At 47.2% G+C, this 13685-nt stretch overlaps 1 protein-coding gene across 7 annotated transcripts in view; it reads left to right on the top strand.

Annotated features, from left to right (window-relative positions):
* Positions 1-2470: 2470 nt before the first annotated feature.
* The window catches only part of DHX34 (DExH-box helicase 34), a 36311-nt gene continuing 25096 nt past the window's right edge, over positions 2471-13685 (top strand). For 3 of the 7 annotated variants that reach the window (XM_053605480.1, XM_053605475.1, XM_053605481.1), the window contains exons 1-6: positions 2509-2551; positions 5864-6027; positions 6135-7103; positions 8029-8340; positions 11650-11904; positions 13231-13333. In XM_053605480.1, coding sequence (XP_053461455.1) covers positions 6399-7103; positions 8029-8340; positions 11650-11904; positions 13231-13333 — 1375 coding nt within the window. In that variant the 5' untranslated portion in view covers positions 2509-2551; positions 5864-6027; positions 6135-6398. The other 4 variants (XM_053605477.1, XM_053605479.1, XM_053605476.1 and 1 more) reach the window with 4 other exon arrangements.

Raw genomic sequence — 13685 nt, 5'->3', positions numbered from 1 at the left:
ATAATATTTAGTGTTAAAATGTCCCAAATATTTCATAGGATATACTTACACTAAAAAGAAATTGTTGTTTATCTGGCCCGCCCTGATTTATGCCCCTCTCAAGGAAAAAGGGCTCTTTTCTTAGAGTCTCTGGAAGATAAGTTCCAAGCTAAATTGTAAACTCACCAGAGGTAACAACTGGACCACTTTCATTTCTGTCTGTACTCTTACCATCATAGGACTTAGAAAGAGCCAAACTTTCTTATTCTATTTTTTTCAAACTAGACTGTGAGCTCCCTGAGGGTAGGGGCCTCTTTCTTGCTGCTACTTATCACTTTGTCTGATACAAGAACACATATTTGAATCTTATATTTATTCCTTGATATTTTATTCATTATTCTCATGCACAAATTATTGAGACCAAGGCTGTCTTACATGGGGGTCATTATGAAAGTTCTGAGAAAGATAAAAATCAAGAATCATAAAATCCATGCAGATGGAAACAAATGAAGGTAAATCAGAAAGGATACTGTTGATGGTGTTTCTTGGAAGTGAAATGATGGACCATAACATAGTCTGTCTCAAAACTTACCTAGTTACCTATGTAAATGAATTTTGACAAGTTAGAGAGCTTCTTTCTTTATTTATTTATTTTTGAGACAGTCTCACTATGTCGCTCTTGGTAGAATGCTGTAGCGTTATAGCTCACAGCAACCTCCAACTCTTGGGCTTAAACAATTCTCTTGCCTCAGCCTTCCAAGTAGCTGGGACTACAGGCACCGGCCACATGCCCAGCTACTTTTGTTGCAGTTGTCATTGTTGTTTAACCTGGCCCAGGCTGGGTTCAAACCTGGCAGCCTCAGTGTATGTGGCTGGCCCCGTAACCACTGTGCTATGGGGGTGACCTGAAGAGCTTCTTGAAGAGTTTGAAAAATCCTCCTGTTAATCCATTAGGGCCAGGTGCCATTTAAGACAGTACTCTGATAACTTCTGTAAAATATCTTGTGGTTTCAAGCTTTTTTTTTCATGTCTTATTTCACCAGCCTTTCTTTTTAAGAAGGAAAAATATCATCCTGAATGTAACCGATCTCATCTGATCTCAGAAGCTAAGTGGGGTTGAACCTGGTTAGTATTTGGAGGGGAAATGGCCTGGGAATACTGGGTGCTGTAGGAAGGAAAAGAAAAAAAAAAAAGAATAAATTTCACAGGAACTTTGAAATGTATTTTTGTGCAATGATATGTAAAATTTCTTTGATTGTTACAAATAATCTGCTTTTCTTGTAACTTTTCCTTTTTTTGTTCTTAAATTCATTTTTTAAGCAAGTAAAAAAAATCTACTCTTCTATTTTCACTTCAAAAAATACTGTGTCACACCACATACAATTATTACTATCATTATCTTTGGTCAAATCCTAATTATTTCTAGAGTTTGAAATGTAAGAAATAGCTCTTTTCTGTTCTTTCTTTTTTCCCCCTTCCTTTTCTCCTTCCTTTCTTTCTTTAGACAGAGCCTCACACTATCACCCATGCTAGAGTGCAGTAACAACATTACAGCTCACTGCAACCTCAAACTCCTGGGTTGAAGTGATCCTCCTGTCTCAGACTCCCAAGTAGCTGGACTACAGGTGCCCACCATGTCCAGCTAACTTTTTCTATTTTTTAACAAAGAGGGTGGGGTAGAGGGTCTAACTCTTGTTCAGGTTGATCTTCAACTGCTCAGCTCAAAGGATCTGTCCGCCTTGGCCTCCCCAGGGGCTAGAGATTACAGGTGGGAGTCACTGTGCCTGGCCGGAAACGGCTTTCTTTAACAAAGCCGCTTTCCATCACTTTATTCCTATCATACAGTGAACAGTGGAAAGTTCCAACTTTTTCAACCGCAGAATGAGATTATAAATCTAGGGGGAGGAGGGAAACCCAACCGTAGTTGCTTGTTTTTTTCCACTCGGCTTACCACACTCCTATAGAGCCCCAAACACTTAAGTACCAACATAAGCTTCATACTTCCCTGTATATAAAACTTTTCATTAAGCTTCACCCTTTCCAGCTGCAGAAAAGTTTCAAGTATTCTGAACAGATTAGATCAGTGGCCAGCCAAATAACCTGAAGTTCTCAAACAGAAGGTAACATGCAACATGAGTATCAAACTAAAAAGTAACATTTGAATCAGCATAAAATCATATGGTATTATAGCGTTATCAATAACACCTTAAGCCAGCGATCCCCAACCTTTTTGGCACCAGGTGAAACCTCAGCATCCCGGGATCCTGGGGCGCGGGTGACCGCCCCTCAACCGGGTCGGGGCGGAGGAGGGAGGAGGCGGGAGGCGGATACCAGTCTGAGAAGAGGGGCTTGCACGTCTCTACCGCAACGCCTCCACAGGCCTCTGGAGGGCGCAGTCACTTGAGACACAAGGATGGGGTGGGGAGCGTACTGTGCGCAGGCGCGTGGTGGGTCTCAGGCCTTTCACAGCTTCCGCCTAGCAGTTGGGCGGCGCGCGCAGGCGCAGGGTTGACTGCAGGTGCGGAAGGAGCGACACGGACCGGAAGTTGAGGCATTCGCGCTTGTTAGTGAGGTGAGGGGGTGAGGCGGCCCGAAGCGCAAACGGTGGCAGGTGTTGGAGCTTTTGGGATGTAGTTGGAAAGTGATTGCAGGAGCCTGAGAAGTTCTGAGATGAGAAGAAATGTGGGAGGAAGGCGCTTGGCACGCAGAAACGGACGGGGATGGAGCCTGAGTATGCCTGGGAGAGCCTGGGGCACAGAGAGGCTCGAGACAGAAATGGAGGCGGGAAAAGAAGCTTCGAGAAACTGAGGGGCCGAAAGACGGGAGGATGAGAGAGTAGGACAGCAGAGAGCCGGGGACACCGTGGGCAAGGGGCTGAGGGGGTCCACCGAGAGAGGCGCGCGGAGACCACGAAGTCGAGGGAAGCGAGGTCGTACGGTGAACTCGGGAGGTGCAGGGAAATATAGAAAGGTTATATCGGACGTCAGAGATAGACCGCAGAGAGGAGGGATTTATTTTAACTTTAGAAAAAACTTGGGGCGGCGCCTGTGGCTCAGTGAGCAGGGCGCCGGCCCCATATGCCGAGGGTGGTGGGTTCAAACCCAGCCCTGGCCAAACTGCAACCAAAAAATAGCCGGGCGTTGTGGCGGGCGCCTGTAGTCCCAGCTACTCGGGAGGCTGAGGCAGGAGAATCACATAAACCCAAGAGCTGGAGGATTCTGTGAGCCGTGTGACACCACGGCATTCTACTGAGGGCAATCAAGTGAGACTCTGTCTCTACAAAAAAAAAAAAAAAAAAAAAGTAAAGGTTTATTGGAAGTAGAGTGTGAGGTCTACCGGGAAGACACACCAGCAAAGTGGGTGTATTCCCAGAAGGAAATAAACGGAGAAGGGAGGCCTGGTCCTGGGGAGAGGTTGATAGAGAAAGATGGAGACAGTGAAACAGAACTTGACAAAAATTGGAGATGATGGAGAAAGGAGGAAATGGAGCCGGAATCCCCATATTTGAATTCTATATCTGCCACTTACTACTTAACGTCTCTGGCTAAGTAAGATGGGGGGCGATACACCACTTTATTTACTTATTTTCGAGACAGTCTCTGTTGCCCTGGGTGGAGTGCCGTGGCATCTTAGCTCACAGCAACTTGAAATTCCTGGGCTCAATTGATTCCCTTGCCTCAGCCTCTAGGTAGCTGAGACCTCAGGTGCCTGCCACCACATCGTGCAAGTTGTTTTTCTATTTTTAGTAGAGACAGGGTCTCACTCTTGATCAAGCTGGTCTTGAACTCCTGAGCTCAAGCAATCCACCTGCATCAGCCTCCCAGAGTGGTAGGATACAGGTGTGAGCCATGGCACCTGGCCCAATATAGCACTTTCTTAAGGGTTTTGAGAAAAGTGTACGTGCATGTATGTAATTTGTACATGTGTATGATTTAGAAGATGTACAAGAGTTAGCAGTATGCAAGCGTTACTAAAGCTTCAGACCATTGGGAGACAAAGAATTAGATGGAGAAATGGAAAGAGATGGTGATGGCAAGTGAGAACTGGAGGGAGACAAAAGTAGAGAGCCAGGAAAAAAAAAATACTTGAAAAGAAAAGCAGAAAGACAAGTGGAGAACTGAAGAGGGATGAAGAGAGTCAGCTGGGTTATGGGGAAAATCATACTGAAAAATGGACTCAGATGAGGGTGGTGAGCAAGGTGGGCCCAAGGAGTTGGAGGCCTGAAGATAGAAACATGTGGGCCTTGGGACCTAGGAGAAATAGGCGAAGAGCTGGTGGGAGACACAGAAATCAGCGGATTTAGATAGTTTAAAAGCCTAAGAGAGTATAGACTCTTTGAGAGGCATGAGATGCACATGCTGGCTCTCCTTTAATGAGAATCACTTGCTCATATCACAGTAGCCCTCCAAGGCCTTACCCTCCTAGAACAGGAATTCCTTCTGAAACAACCCCAGCATCACCCAGCCCAGGTGTTTAAGCAAGCAGTGATGTGAATTCCCCACAGGCTGCTGTTCCTATGGAGAACAACTCTGCCAGCACACAAATTCTTCCTCAAAACCGGAAACTTGTATCTGCCTCTAGTAATTCCTAGGGTTGGTCTGAGTTCCTTCCACCTGCCCCCCAAAATGTAGAGATCCAATCTCTAAGCTGTTTATGATAGCCTTTGAGAGAGTGAAGGCAGAGTAGGTGAAGAATTGCTAATACCACAATGAAAGGGAAACTGTGGGGAGGCGCTTGTGGCTCAGTGAGTAGGGTGCCGGTCCCATATGCCGGAGGTGGCGGGTTCAAACCCAGCCCTGGCCAAATTAAAAAAAAAAAAAAGAAAGGGAAATTGTGGCCCTTTGGATTGAATGTTTTTCCAGGTGTTAGGCCACAGTTCCTTTTGTTTTCCCCATGTTAGTCATCTCTGTTACAGTAGGGGAAAAACGAGTCACTATTTAGCTTCTTCAAATCAGGCTACATGATAAACATTGCAGTGTTTTAGGATATATTGTCTCAATTTTGTTTTTATTTTTTGTAGAGACAGAGTCTCACTTTATCGCCCTCAGTAGAGTGCTATGGTGTCACAGCTCACAGCAACCTCCAACTCCTGGGCTTAGGCGATTCTTCTGTCTCAGCCTCCTGATAGCTGGGACTACAGGCACCCACCACAATGCCCAGCTATTTTTTGTTGTAGTTTGGCCGGGGCCAGGTTTGAACCCGCCACCCTTGGTATAGGGGGCCGGCGCCCCTGATAGGCCTCTTTTCAGTTATCTATCCACCCCTGAAGCCAATCACTGGTTAAAGGGGGAGTAGAGTACCCTGATTGGCTAGGCCCATGTCACTTACCCAACCAAGAGTGGTTCTCTGGGTTAAAGGCCCTCAAACCATATGGAATTGAGGAAGGACTATTCTCCAAAGGAATGTAGACACTGTTCTTAGGAAAAGGGTGTGCCAGGTAGACACAAACTGTATAATCCTGGCAAAAATTTGCATTTATTTATTTAAAGATAGGGTCTTACTCTGTTACTTGGGCAAGAGTGCAGTGACACACTCACAGCTCACTGCAACCTTAATCTCCTGGCCTCAAGTAATCCCCTTGCCTCAGTCTCTCGTAGCTGGGACTATGGGTGCTTGCCACCATGCTTGGCTAATTTTTAATTTTTATATTGTTGTAGAGATAGAGTCTCACTCTTGTTCAGGTTGATCTAGAACTCCTGGTTTCAAGTGATCTTCCTGCCTCAGCCTCCTGAAGTGCTAGGATACAAGCATGAGCCACTGTGCCCAGCCAAAATTTTGCATTTAATCTCAATGTCCTGAAGCTCAGTGGATCCTACATTAAGAACTCTTGCCTTATTCTTTCCATTATGTCATACCTCTCTTGTTATTTCCTCTTATTGCAAAGTTCTGCTGTTTATTGACCACGTGACCTCTGTTCCTCCTTCCCTGACTGCCAAGCATGGGCAGGCACCTCTTTTGGACTCACTCCCATGGCTCCCATCACTGGATTGTCAGTCTGGGGAAGTGTGTGTCTCTTTCATGTGACCATGGGCATCTGTGAGGACCCAGGTAGTCTTACTCTTTACCTCCTTTTCCTAGCCCAGTGCTTGAGAAACAGTAGGCTTTTCATAAATACTTCTAAAAATGATCGAATGCTTTCTGTTCTCTTTCCCAAGCCTCCAGACCCTGAAAACCCAGTATAAACTCGTGTCCATCCCAGAGATCACTGCAGGAATCATGAGGTGCCCTGGGTGTCACCAGCTCAAACAGGCTCCTGGCTACTTAACTCAGTCATCAGTGGTAGTCCTGTACCACAAATGAGGAAAATTCGCTTTTTAAGAATAAATAATTCCTTGTTGTAGCCACTGGTCTCTTACTCTGGAGGTGGTCCAGGTGATTGGAACTGAGGCCACTTTTGTGACAGCATTGTGGTTAGCAACATGCCTCCTCCCGGAACAAGGAAGAGCAGGGATCACCAAGACCACCGCCAGGCTCCCAAGGAGGAAGAGGCCCTGGAGAAATGGGACTGGCATTGTCCAGAGACACGTCGCCTCTTGGAAGATGCTTTCTTCCGTGAAGAGAATTATATCTGTCAGGGTTCTGAAGAGTGCCAGAAGTTCTGGACGTTCTTTGAACGCCTGCAGAGATTCCAGAATCTCAAGACTTCCAGAAAGGAAGAGGAAGAATCTGGGCATCCCAAGCACAGTGTTCCAGCACTGGCTGACCTGCCTCGCACATATGATCCTCGTTACCGCATCAACCTCTCTGTCCTTGGTCCTGACATGCGAGGCTCTCGGGGGCCAGGCAGGCACGTACCCCCAGAGAGAGTGTCAGAGTTCCGCCGAGCCCTGTTGCACTACTTAGACTTCCGCCAGAAACAGGCATTTGGGCGGCTGGCCAGACTGCAGCGAGAGCGGGCAGCACTGCCCATTGCTCAGTATGGGAGCCGCATCCTGAAGACATTGAGGGAGCATCAGGTGGTGGTGGTGGCTGGTGACACGGGCTGTGGGAAGTCCACTCAGGTGCCCCAGTACCTTCTGGCTGCTGGCTTCAGTCATGTGGCATGTACCCAGCCCCGGCGAATTGCCTGCATCTCACTGGCCAAGCGTGTCGGCTTTGAGAGTCTCAGTCAATATGGCTCACAGGTACGTGGGGCGTACCAGGTTTCTAGTATTTCCATTGTGATCTTGGGAAATAGGTTGCTTGTCCACATGGCAGTGTCTTGTCTTTTAATTTTTTCTTTTGAGATGTTACCCTGGGTAGAGTACCATGGCTTACAGCAACCTTAAACTTTTTATATGTGAGCAGTCCTCTTGCCTGAGCCTCCTGAGTAGCTGGGACTACAGGCTCCTGCCACATTGCCTGGCAAGTTTTTCTATCATTAGTAGAGACAGGATCTCACTCTTGCTCAGGCTGCTCTCAAACTCCAGAGCTTAAGCGATCCTCCTGCCTTGACCTCTGGAGTGTTAGGATTACAGGCATGAACAATTGCACCTGGCCTATGTGGCAGTTTCGATAAAAGTTAAGCACTTAATTCTTTGACTTAGTGGTGATTCTATTAGAACTTTATCTATAGATTGGTTTATATATGGGCCATATGACAAAGGTACGAGCATTACCAGTATAGCACTTTCACGGAAAAAATTAGAAATGTCCTATTGCTCATTGGTTTTTTTTTTTTTGTCTTTAAAGAAATAGGGTCTCACTCCGTCACCCAGGCTGGAGTGCATGGCACAATCATAGCTCACTGTAGCCTCAAACTGCTGCACTCAAGTGATCCTCCCACTTCGGCTTCCCAGAGTGCTAAGATTATAGGCATGAGCCACCATACCCAACAAAAGGCATTTAGAATAGTTCCTGGCACATAGTAAGGACTCAGAGAGAGGAAAAAAATAGGTCTCTAAGGGATGGCATTGCTTTCTTAAGGTCAGTGGCAGAGGTGAGATTTAAACCCAGGCCCGTTAGACTCCAAAGTCTGATGTGGAGGCATGACATTTGCTCAGAGTTTCCATTTGGGCAGGGTGGGGTTGGGGGGTCTTCTCACAACACTGGACCTCCCTCTCTCCTTAGGTCGGCTACCAGATCCGCTTTGAGAGCACACGTTCAGCAGCCACGAAGATTGTGTTCTTGACGGTGGGGTTGCTTCTGCGGCAAATCCAGCGGGAGCCCAGCCTGCCCCAGTATGAGGTCCTGATTGTGGATGAGGTCCATGAGCGGCACCTCCACAATGACTTCCTCCTAGGTGTCCTCCGGCGCCTGCTGCCCAAACGGCCTGACCTCAAGGTTATCCTCATGTCAGCCACCATCAACATCTCGCTGTTCTCCAGCTATTTCGGTAATGCCCCCGTAGTGCAGGTGCCTGGGAGGCTGTTCCCCATCACGGTGAGTGCTTTCTGCTCTGGCATCCAGATCTCCCACCTAGTCTCTGGCTGTGTTAGTCTGTTTAGTGTTGCTGTAAAAGCATAACCAAGAATGGTTAATTTATAAAGAGTCTTGTTTGGCTCAGGGTTCTGCAGGCTGTAGAGGCAACATGGCGCTGGTATCTGCTTGGCTTCCTGGTGAGGGCCTGACAGCTTCCAATCATGGCAGAATGTAAAGGGGAACGGGCTAATGCAGAGAGGAAACAAGGTGGAGGAAATTTCCAGCTCTCAGAGGAACTTATAGATCGAGACCTCAGTTTAGCTTGAAGACAGCACCAGGCCATTCATGAGGGATCTGCCTGCATGACCTAAATGTTTCTCATGTGGTCACCCCTCAGACATTGGTGATCAGATTTCATCATGAGGTTTGAAGAGTCAAAGATCTAGACCATAGCACTGGTCAATCCTGGGCATGTCTCGTTTCTCTACTCCTATATTTCCCGTCTCTTCAATTAAGAACATTCTTTGTTGGGCAGCGCCTGTGGCTCAGTGAGTAGAGCGCTGGCCCCATATACCGAGGGTGGCTGGTTTGAACCCAGCCCCGGCCAAATTGCAACAACAACAACAACAAAAATAGCTGGACATCCTGGCAGATCCCTGTAGTCCCAGCTACTCAGGAGGCTGAGGCAAGAGAATCACCTAAGCCCAAGAGCTGGAGGTTGCTGTGAGCTGTGATTCCACAGCACTTTACCAAGGGCGACAAAATGAGATTCTGTCTAAAACAAGAACATTATTTCTCTTTTTGAAGCTATCATTTTCTGAGCATTTACAGTGTGCCAGATAGGGTGCTAAGTGCTTCTTAAGATTATAAGTTAAGGGTGGTGCCTATAGTTCAATGAGTAGGGCGCCAGCCACATATACCCACCGTGACATAGTGAGACTCTGTCTCAAAAAAAGAGAGTAAAAACTAAGTGGCCATAACAAAAAGACCCCAAATATAAGGCTCAGAGAAGATAAAAGTTTGTTTATCTTATTTAACAGTATAGGCTGGTGGCAACTCTGTTCCATGTGGTCATTCAGGGTCTCAGCCTCTTCCTTACTCAATGCTTTGCCATCTCATGGGGCAGGATTTCTTTAAGTCTGCAGTGTTGACATTTTGGGCTGGATAGGATTTTTTTTCCATTTACTTATTTATTTTTTTGAGACAGAGCCTCAGTCGCCTTGGGTAGAGTGCCCTGGCACTCCTGCCTCCGCCTCCCAAGCAGCTGGGACTACAGGTGCCCGCCACAATGCCTGGCTATTTTTTGGTTGCAGCCATCATTGTTGTTTGGCGGGCCCAGGCTGGATTTGAACCCACCAGCTCAGGTGTATGTGGCTGGCGCCTTAGCCGCTTGAGCCACAGGTGCCGAGCCTTTTCCATTTATATTTTATTTGTACACATTCCTGGGGGTCCAAGTGCAGTTTTGTTATACTGATATAATGCACTGTGGTGAAGTCAGGGCCTTCATGTCACCAGACCAATACACACTGTGCCCACCACGCAACCTCACATCACCCACCACCCCCACCACCCTCCTACATTGTCTGTCGTCTACACTCTGCCTCCGTGTGTGCAATAGTTAGCTCCTGCTTCTGAGAACATGCAGTGTCTGTCTGCTGTCTCTTGGCCATTTTACTTAAGACAGTGGCTTCCAGTTCCAGGCATGTTGCTGCAAAGGACATTTCATTCTTTTTTATAGCTGAAAAGTGTTCTATCTTGTATATATATCACTTTTTTTTCCTTCGAGGCAGAGTCTTACTATGTCACCCTTGGTAGAGTGCTATGGCATCACAGTTCACAGCAACCTCAAACTCTTGGGCTTAAGCGATTCTCTTGCCTCAGCCTCCCATGTATGTGGCTGGCACCCTAACTGCTGAGCTACAGGTGCTGAGCCTATATCATATTTTTTTATCCAGTCCTCTGTTGATGGACATTTAGGTTGATTCCATGTCTTTATTATTGTGAATAGTGCTGCAGTAAACACGACGAGTGCAGGTTTTTTTTTTTGGAATTTGTGGCCAGGGCTGGGTTTGAACCCACCACCTCCAGTATATGGGGCCAGCACCCCACTCCTTTGAGCCACAGGTGCTGCCCATGTAGTTATCTTTTTAATACATTGATTTCTATTCCTTTGGATAGAAGGACTGGTTGATACTTTGTGGTCAGGACTCTCCTATGCATTGTAGGATATTTAGCAGTATCCCTGGCCACCAGATGCCAGTATATAGTAGCTTCTCCTTTTTTTGTTTTTTTTTTTGAGACAGAGTCTCACTCTGTCGCCTTCGGTAGAGTGCTGTGATGTCAGCTTACAGCAACCTCAGACTCTTTGGCTCAAGTAATCCTCCTGCCTCAGTGTCCTGAGTAGCTGGGACTACAGGTGCCCACCACCACTCCAGGCTTGTTTTTCTATTTTTAGTAGAGACAGGGTCTTGCTCTTGCTCAGGCTGGTCTTGAGCTCCTTGAACTCACCTCAGCATCCCAGAGTGCTAGGATTATGGGCCCGAGCCACTCTTCTCCAGTTGCCACAACCAAAAATGTCTCCAAATGTTGCCACATGTTCCTTTGGGGAGAGGTCATCCTCTGATTGAGGACAGTGGTTCCTAGGAAGTTGTCCTTGTCTGTATAGGACAAACTTGTGGGAAGGACCTCATTGTCTCTTATGGTTTCCAGTTCTGAGTCTTTTTTTTTTTTTTTGCAGTTTTTGGCCGGGGCTGGGTTTGAACCTGCCACCTCCGGCATATGGGGCTTTCGTCCTACTCCTTTGTGCCACAGGCGCCACCTGGTTTGCAGTTCTAAATGCCCATCAATCTATCTTCTAAGCAGCCAGTGCTTCTCAACCTTCCTAATGCCGCGACCCTTTAATACAGTTCTTTGTGTTGTGACCCCCAACCAAAGAGACTGAGGACTCTTCCTGAGATACAATTTCTAGGGTTTTAATCCTGGTCTGGTCCTGTCACTTAGAATATTTTCTTGTAGAAGTTATCATGCTCTAAACACAAAAGGATGTACATATGGTAAGAATATAGCTCAATTAATTTTCACAAATGAAATAGATGTATGTAGCCAGCACACAGATTTGAAAAAAGTCAAACCTGACAGCACCCCAGAAGACCTCCAGTTTTCTTGCTGCTTTGCCTTTTACACTTTTTATTACGTCCCCAAATGACCCAGTTAGAGTGTGCCATCTGACACCTGACTGAGCACATCTTCTCCCTGAGCCTGTGGTCTCCTTTTGCTGTTGCTCTGACCCAGAGTGATGGGTGTACTCCTGACTGTGCTGTCTCCTCACAGGTCGTGTACCAGCCACAGGAGGCGGAGCCAGCTACATCCAAGTCAGAGAAGCTGGACCCTCGGCCTTTCCTGAGGGTGCTGGAGGCCATTGACAACAAGTATCCCCCTGAGGAGCGGGGTGACCTTCTCGTTTTCCTCAGTGGCATGGCAGAGATCAGTGCCGTGCTCGAGGCCACCCAGACCTATGCCAGCCACACCCAGCGCTGGGTGGTGCTGCCGCTGCACAGTGCCCTGTCTGTGGCCGACCAGGACAAGGTATCACATGATGTCAGGCAGAGTAGGGCTTGTGAAGGTTTGTGTGTAGACCAGAGTGAGGAGGGAATCAGGGTGGCTATGTGCAGCACTGAAGTGACTCTTCAAATGCAGGTCAGGGAGGCTATACTTAAGCAAAGTCACATAGCCACCAAGTGACAGAAGCCGGTCTATGAACCTAGGCAGTCTGGTCCCAGAACCCGTGCTCTTAACCACAGGTTGGCATACTTCCTATAAAGCAGTGGTTCTCAACCTTCCTAATGCTGTGACCCTTTAATACCGTTCCTCATGTTGTAGTGACCCCCAACCATAAAATTATTTTCGTTGCTACTTCATAACTGTAATTTTGCTACTGTTACGAATTGTAATGTAAATATCTGATATGCAGAATGTATTTTCTTTCTTTTTTTATTTTTTTTTGCTTTTTATTTTATTTTATTTTTTTTGTGGTTTTTGGCCAGGGCTGGGTTTGAACCCACCACCTCCAGCATATGGGACTGGCACCCTACTCCTTGAGCCACAGGCACCACCCCAGAATGTATTTTCATTGGTCACGACACACAGTTGAGAAATGCTACAAAAGGGTTAGGGGGTAAATATTTTTAGCTTTGTGGGCCATAGGTTCTGTCATTGCTACTCAGCCCCACTGTTGTACTATGAAAGCAGCCATAAACTGAATGAACGAGGCAGTGTCCCAGCCTGGATTTGCCCCACAGGCTGTAGTTGTTGACTCCTTAACCACTGTGCTTGGCTGTCCCTTGGAGACCAGGGAAGGGCCTGCAGCGAGAGAAAGATGGGGTAACTGGGAAACAACATGCAATGTGGGGGGACCCAGACTGTGAAAGGGAAGTCAGGAGAAATGGGATGGGACTGGGGAGGCAGGCAGGGCTTGACCACAAGGGGCCTTGAAGACCCAGTGTGATACCTACCATGGGAAGCTTCTGAGCAAGGTTAAGAGCAAGGCTGCAGATCCTTCTGGCTGCCACCTGAGGAGTGGGTTGGAGGGTGCGAGACTAGGGGAAGCTAGATTAGAATGTATGGACCAGGGCAGGGGCCGGTGAGTGGGGGTGGTGCAGGGAGGAGGGAAAAAATTCAAAATGTTCAGGTGTGGCTGTGGAGCTGAAGGAGTGGAGGGCCCAAGATGGCCCACGTAGTGGTCCAGAGGGTGAGCCATCTTCAGGATGAGAACTCTGGAGGAGGAAAGGGTTCAGGGGAGGCTGCCAAGGCTGTTTTAGACACAAGTGTGAGGTGCTGATGGGATATCCAGGGAGCCCCCAGGTCCATCTTGGGTGAGTTTAGTCTCTGATGTCACCTCTTCCCTTTCCCTAGGTGTTTGACGTGGCACCCCCTGGAGTGAGGAAATGCATCCTTTCGACCAACATCGCTGAGACATCAGTCACTATTGATGGGATCCGCTTTGTAGTAGATTCTGGTAAGGATGCTGCCAGTCCCGCCTGGCACCCCAAGGACTGTGGAGGTCTAAAGATGAGCACATATAGTGCAGGAATTCCAGATGGAAACAGGGAGTACAGAGTGAATGTCCCATATCCAAAATGCTTAGGGCCAGACATATTTCAGATTTCAGAATCATTTGTCTCATGTTTAGCAATTGACTATCTCGAATCTGAAAACTTGAAATAATCTGAAATGCTACAGTGAACATCTCATTTAAGTGTTATGTCAGTGTTTCGAATTTTGGTGTGTTTCAGATTTCTGCTTTTCAGAATTTGGATGCATAGCCTGTAGGTGGCTTTTGGTGCTATGGAGCAGTGGCCACATCTTAA

Source organism: Nycticebus coucang, chromosome 10 (assembly GCF_027406575.1).
Source record: "Nycticebus coucang isolate mNycCou1 chromosome 10, mNycCou1.pri, whole genome shotgun sequence".
In the NCBI taxonomy this organism is placed as follows: domain Eukaryota; kingdom Metazoa; phylum Chordata; class Mammalia; order Primates; family Lorisidae; genus Nycticebus; species Nycticebus coucang.
Note: the sequence above shows the minus strand (reverse complement) of the source record. Positions and strands in the feature narration are given on the sequence as shown.